The sequence below is a fragment of the Falco naumanni genome, chromosome 8 (assembly GCF_017639655.2).
Source record: "Falco naumanni isolate bFalNau1 chromosome 8, bFalNau1.pat, whole genome shotgun sequence".
NCBI lineage: Eukaryota > Metazoa > Chordata > Aves > Falconiformes > Falconidae > Falco > Falco naumanni.
Window position 1 is genome coordinate 40,936,629 of NC_054061.1, and position 7,348 is coordinate 40,943,976.

The 7,348-nt window shown below is 34.1% G+C and overlaps 1 protein-coding gene across 2 annotated transcripts in view; it reads left to right on the forward strand.

The window, feature by feature from the left end:
* The window catches only part of PSMD14 (proteasome 26S subunit, non-ATPase 14), a 48,987-nt gene extending 41,863 nt beyond the window's left edge, over window positions 1-7,124 (forward strand). For both annotated transcript variants that reach the window (XM_040602983.1, XM_040602984.1), the window contains 4 exons: window positions 665-739; window positions 3,039-3,164; window positions 4,419-4,481; window positions 6,703-7,124. In XM_040602983.1, the coding sequence (XP_040458917.1) occupies window positions 665-739; window positions 3,039-3,164; window positions 4,419-4,481; window positions 6,703-6,801 (363 nt within the window). In that variant the 3' untranslated portion in view covers window positions 6,802-7,124. The remainder of the gene's footprint in view (window positions 1-664; window positions 740-3,038; window positions 3,165-4,418; window positions 4,482-6,702) is intronic.
* Window positions 7,125-7,348: the final 224 nt, after the last annotated feature.

A 7,348-nucleotide genomic window follows, 5' to 3' on the forward strand; every position in this document is an offset into this window, starting at 1 on the left:
AACCTAATCTCAGTCGATCAGATTGTGACATAGAAGTTTAAGGACAAATTTGCAAAGGGCGCAATTATAATGAGAAATACTTTTTTTTTTTCCATTTAAACTTAAAAAAGAAAATTAGCTTAATATCCAAGGTTGCTTTGATGCACATAGTCTAACCAATATCTGACATGTTTAATCACTGCTTCAGCTGCTGTCTGTATTGTACCTTAGAGAATGAACTTAGGAATGGCAGCAGTGGTTGTAAATAAATAAATAGCCAACACTGGGTTTTTTTATAACTTAAAAAGCCTTATATTTTAATAGAAGTGGTAAGCAAATCTATTGAGAGAGGAAGGATTTGAGAGAAATATGTTTGTGCATATGTATCGGTCAAATGTTTGCAGGCAGTTACCACTTTTTCCCATGAAAGTTGTGACTGTGTGAGAACATCTGTGGTTTAGAAATAGAAAGTATAACTGTCAGTTAATGAACACTGAAAGAGAAACAGCAACAGGTGTATTTAATTGATACTTACTTACAGTCTCTGTGTGTTTGTTTCTTTGTGTTTTTCTTTTGTTTAAGTAATGTTTTAAGATGGCTGTATTTAAATGAACTCTTCTTTTCTAATATTTCTTTGTTTCAGTGGTGGGTAATTTTTATGCAAAATTTTTCCTGAATTTTACAGGCACTAATTCATGGGCTAAACAGACATTACTACTCCATTACCATCAACTACAGGAAGAATGAACTAGAACAAAAGGTAATTGTTTTAGCTTTTGTTCAGAGGGAAAAAACCACTATACGAACTATGTAAGATTTGTGAGAATATTCTCATTTTAACTGCTGATAATGTCGGTAGTTGTTGTAACTCTCCTGGAGTAGACAGATTCTCTTCCAGAAAGTACTTAGATGTGTACTCATGATGGTGAAACCTTCCAAACCGACATTCTAATATTGAGATGAATAGTTTGACAACATTTTTGTCCACATGTTTTATGCAAAGTCCTCATGCTGTTCTCTGCACTTAGCAGGTTTGTGCAAAGTTTCAAGTTTTCAGTGATAAAGCTGAAAGACATACACCTAGACTAGATTTTCTCAAGATGGAATTCCTGAGGCTAGAAGACCACATTTTCCAAAACGGAATTGTATAACCAAGGAATTTCAAGTTTTTATCAGCTATATCACTTTGACAGAAGGTTCTTCCAGTTGGTATGAATGGAGCTCCCCAGGACTTCACTGGATATCAGTGTCCTGCATTTACAGAAAAAATCCTGTTTCCGTTACTGACAACAAATATTGTCAGTTTCTTTGGTATCAGACTTCCTCAGTTACAAGTGAATTCTAGCTTGACAGTCTCAACCAGGAAAAAATAAACAGAAGAAAAAGACTTATTTATCACCTACAGAAGTTAATTCTTGAAAAACCATAGTCTGTCAGTTTACCTCTGTATGTTCATGGCCTTGTTAGGATTATAAATTGATCTCAGAGTTGAAGTTTATGATGAAATGGTAATTTTGACTTCTAGAGGGCTAGAAGAAGCAATTAAAAAGAACACTTTTGAATAATGGAAGAATGTACATGCAAATCAGGGAATTGAAAAGAATTCGTGAAATGCATAACCCTTTTTAGGATGGTATCAGACTTTCAAGGCTTCACTGTTACTGAGAAAAGTAACTAATTCAGCATAAACCACCTCTCTCAGGACATGTCTGTGAAGCCTCCAGAGGTTATTGTTCCCATTCAAATATAACAGTGTGGTCAATGTAGTCTTTTCAGAAGGTCCAAGTATGTATTTTCTTTAACTGTTTTACATATGTATGTTACTGCCTTTGCAAGTAGGAGAATAATCTTGACCAATTTAAGGAAACTTTCATCTGTGAGGCAGCAGCTATCTCCACACATCTTTCATAAGGCAGGTTCATATGTATCTCAAACCCCCTTCGTGGTGGTGGTGATCTGTTATCTCCATCTGTACTAACAACAGTATGTGCTTCATGTATTAGATGAGGAGCCCATCACACCAAACTGTAATTTTACAATCCAGATAGCCTAGCTAAAATGTCCATATGCAGTTTGCCTACAACTCCTTCTGTCAGTAACTAAGATCTTGTTAATACAAATTATGACACAAACTTTCAACTCGGTTCGTGTGTTCCAAAGCCAGGTTTCTTTGGAAGCTGTGCATGGGATGAAATGGGCACTTTTCCTCAGGTGATAGCAATTCTGGGTTCTCAAAGATGTCTGTAGTGAATGTTTGCAAATTGAAGGCAAGCTCAAACTGTTTGCTGAAAGGGCCCTCAAGTGTGCAGAAAATCCACAAAATATACTTTCTCTATTCATGAAAATCAGGAAATTGTCTTCATAGCTGTTCCTTCACTCTTTCAAAAATTGCATCAGAGTGTCAAGTAAGAACACTTCAGATATTTCTAATACTCCCCACGTTTATCACCATCAAAACTCTGCATCACTTTATCACGTTGTTTTTAGGGCTGTTTACTTTGTACAAGGACAACCACACAAGTCATGCTTTGGTTGCTTTTGAAGTTCACTTCATCGCAACTGCGGCAGCTGCTTGCATACAGTTTAGGGTAGTCAGTGAAGCCTAAGTAACTACTTCATACATTAAATCCAAGCATTAAAATATTTTTCAGCTTCTTCAGAGACCAGAAGCTTCAACCGTTCCTTACTTGACAACTAAAATATTCACCTTTCTGTTAGCTCTCTTTACAGTGCAATTGTGCATTCTTAACCCACACCAAAAAGAAAAAATTACAGAAGAAAAATCTAAATATTCCTGTCAAAGTAAACATGACCCTGATTTACATGCCTCATTTTCATATTTAGGGTTCAAGAAGTTTGACCTTTAAAAAGTTATGCAAAGTCTGTGGTCTGCTTTAGCAAAATAGTCAATTATTGTATTTTCTGTATTTAAGCATCATTAAGATCAATATTTTTTTATTACATTCTTGCTATTCTGTATTGTTTTTCTGTCAAAGATATCTTCATAGTATTATGAATATATTGTACAATAAATGCTCTAAAGAGGTTTTGTTTTGCAGATGTTGCTAAATTTGCATAAGAAGAGTTGGATGGAAGGTTTGACACTGCAGGACTACAGTGAACATTGCAAACTCAATGAAACAGTAGTGAAGGAGATGTTAGAATTAGCTAAGAATTATAACAAGGTATTTATATTCCGTAATGATATGTAGCTGTGTTTATAAAGTGAAGAAATCCATGACTTAATTTCAGAAGTAAGAAGTTAATTATCACAAGCTTTATTCAGGATGGCTTGTAAAGGCCTAGACTATAAGAACAGAACAATTGTTGCAGGAACTCTTTTGGACCTGGGTGGTTATTTGATTTGTATAATCTGTTTTCAGCAAAGAGTTTCTTGGAATTTGGTTAAATTAGACACAAGTGTGGCTCTGATGGCCTTGTGGAGACTCAACTATATATCATTTCTATGTAAAGTTCCCTGTTAGTCTTCAGGTTTTGCCACATGACTTTTACCTTGGTCTGGCAAAGCATTGAATTAGTTGTTTTGCTTTGAAATGCAAGTAATCACATCAATTTTGTATTTTTACTTAGTGAAGAGGATAGAAGATTCCTGTAGATCAAAATACGTAGTTAATTGTATTATTCATTCCTTCAGTTAAGGACTACTTAACCAGTATAGTAGAAAAAACGTTATTTACCTGTATTATTCCAGTAGCTAGATAATATTTGGAATGCATTCTAGAGCCCAATTCAGTGATCTTTTAAGATAAATTATTATCGGTGTTGTAAGAAAGAAGAATCAAAGTTATTTGTACAGTTTTAATACTGGCACTTAAACTTAGAAATATTTTTTATAAATACTAGATCTCAACAGGCATTGTGAGTAGTAAGTATGTCAGTCATACTTGATGAGTGCTATTTTTTTAACTTCTTAAAGTCCTTAAAAACAAAATTCAGTATTGCATTCTCTAGTTAAGTTAGCGGATTTACTTTATAAAACACTGTGTTTGAAGGCAACAGAAGATTATTAAAATGTATTAATATAAGTGACTTTAAACAGTATAAAAATTTGAGATGAAATCTCCAGCAGTTGAAACAGTGTAGGTAATGTTATTTTTGGTTCTGCTTTACTAGTTCAGCTGTCTTCAACTATCTTTATTGATACCGCTCAATTAAGATTTTTGCTTAAAAACAGTTTTGTGAATATAAGAAAATAAAACCATTCATGAGTATTTGCCTTGATCTTCTGCACGAACACTTAGTAATTAAAACCACGTCGGCTGAAAAGCTGAAGTACCTTTCCTTTTGACTTTCTGAAATGTGTTGCTGTTTGATTTTTTTTTTTTTTTATAAAGAGAATTTTATTTTGAGAATCTTGTGGCTTGGGGAAAAAGTAAATGAAATCTGAAACACTGACCTTTTCTGTGTTTCTTTCACAGGCTGTTGAAGAAGAAGATAAGATGACACCTGAACAGCTGGCAATAAAAAATGTTGGCAAGCAGGTGAGGTGTGATGAATTAGAGTGAGGTGGAATTATATGCTTCGTTCATTCTAAATATTAATTTTTTTACATGTGCGTAGGTGATTTTAGTTCTATCTGCAAGAGATTCTCAACACTTCAATAGTGAATTTATTTTTGTTGAAGATTGTTGTGTAAGGAACAAGGCTTTTGACTATAGGTAATCAGAATATCTGCAAGTCGTGTTACACATATGTTTGTATTACATGCTGAGGAGCAGTGTTAAGATTTCGTAGTTTTCCCTTTTTCAGGTTCTTTTGTTTGTTTGTTTGGGTGTTGTTGTTGTTTTTAACTGCTTTCAAGAAGAGGCATAAAGATATCCAAGGCTGTGTCAGAGAGGCCAAAACTGTGGAGAGTTGTAAAGAACATTAATACTTGAAAAAAGGTAGGAGTGTTCTTTATACAATGGCTAAAGAGCCAGCTCACCCCTATCCTCAGTTTACGAACACACTGGCAATGCTTACCCTCCAATACACACGTATGCAAGTAAGCTGCATTGCTTTGTATTGCTGTTGAAGGAAAACAGTTTAGGACCATCGCTGAAACTGAAAACATCCACTCCTTTGCAATGTTCAGGATATGTCTTTATTGAAGATTCCACAAAAAACTATTTCTGTGTTTGATCTGAACATAAAGGTTGAGGAAATGTGCTTTGGTGAGTGAGAAGAGAGCAAAGCAAGTTTGTAAGAGGTTGTGCTCAAATTCAAGAAGGGCAATGGGAACAAGAAATAGCTTTAAAAATGTCCAGTGTGTCCTTAAGGAACCAGTATTTACTGTATGGCTAGTAGCAGTAGAAGAATTCAAAGGATTCTGGATTGCTTTTATGTGTCAGTTTCTAGCAGCTATGTCACAACACATCTGCACTATTGTTCAGTCACTCGTTTCTGATTGTAGCATTCAGAACAATGGACTTTATGCACACCTACACATACATAAATATATATATGAAATAAAATGTGTAAGTAGGGTTGTATTTTAAGGGTTATTGATGTCATCTCAAACAGAACTTGAGCTTTACTAGTTGTTTAAATCATTACGTATACATAAAAAAAATCTATTTTGATACAGTTCTTAAAGAAAAAAACAAACCTATTTTTCCTGATAAAAATATTAAGTTTCCTTTAAAATTACAAAATGGTTCAGTTAATTTCCATGTGGATTTTGCATGCAACTTACATTAAAAGCTTTGTAAACAAACAGCTGCTTAGCTTACAACAGGGATGTTACATTATTAGTTTGCATAATTTGCTAGGAACAGACGAGGATATTGGAGAACTATATGATCTTTGAAAATGAGTTCTTTAAGGACAGCTCACAGATTTTCTATTACAATTTTAGGTAAATTTAGATGGGTTCATTAGATCTTGACTAATTCTTTTTTTAAGAAGTTAAAGTTCCCAGACATTGTTGTCTTCCTTATTTTTATTTCTTTACACACAAGGCTGCTATAATAATACTACAGTAAAGTTTAGAGGTGTTTTTTAAATGTGCCTGGTAATTTTGCAGTATTTGGAGTTTAACTAGTTAGTCTCAATTCTGAAACTGAAGAAGTGCATGAGTATGGTTTTCAACCAGAAATAATCTTATCGTTCTATGCAAATGCTCATATTAATTGAGTAATAGTGTGTGGGGATGTGTATTTTCAGAACACTGCTCAGGCTGAACACTGAGTTTTTCAGAACATTCGAACACAGCATTGTGCATTTTTTTTCTTTTCATTTTTTTAATGGGTATAACTATGCTAATTTTCTTGCAGTCAACACAACTATTCAAAGATGTTTAGATTATGCTTGAGTCTTTACAGGATTAGAACACACATTTGTACAAAGCTCTGAAAACAAATTGAAATGTACCAAAACCAAGATTGAAATATTGGCCTTAGTGAGATGTATAGTAAATTCCACATATTGTGTGTTGTCCTTAAAACTCACAGCTGTCATGGTTACTGTTCAGATGCTGGACAGAAATTTACTTCCTAAACCTATCCTTAACTTAACTGAGTGATAAATACAATAAAAATAAAAAGCATAAAATCTTATTCATGAAAATCCTCTCATTTGCTAGGTCTTGCTAGAATGGAAAATTTAGGAGCATTACTGGCCTGTGTTCCTTAACTCGTAGTCATCTTAAATAGATCAGAAGTAAATTAAATCCTTCAGAGAGGTGTTTCAGGTGTTTCTCTCATGGCATCCTTTGTATTTCAGGACCCTAAACGTCATTTAGAAGAGCATGTGGATGTGCTGATGACCTCAAACATTGTCCAGTGTTTAGCTGCTATGTTGGATACAGTTGTATTTAAATAACCAATTTACTGTTTGTGATGCTTTCTGTGTATATTTGTTTATTGTTTCTAATACTCACAATACAGAGACTGTTGAGGCTATATTTGATTAAACAGAGACATCTGACTTCATTTGCAGTGTAAGTGCAGCACTATAACACCTTTCAGTCTCTAATTGTGCAGTTGCTTCAGTTTCTTTATGTCAGGGTCTTTACAGATTCCAAAGCATTCAAGAACACAATGTGGGCAAAAATGTATTACACTGTCATTTAATATTTGGGGGAAAAATCAGTAGTACATATATATTTTGATTGTTGCAACATAATAAAAATACATTTACAAACATGTCTTAAGTTCTGGAAGGTCTTTTTTGAGAAAGGACGGTGGGAATTAACAGTGCAGGAAGAGTGCTGGTAAAGGTTTATTTCTAGCCACTGTAAAACTACTGAGATACTAATTGCTAGGGCAGCGAAAACTAATGAAATATGGCTCCCATTGGTTATCAGATACTCTCACTGAGATTAAAAATGAAAAATAAAAAAAGAAGAAATTGTAGTAGCGCTGAGTTC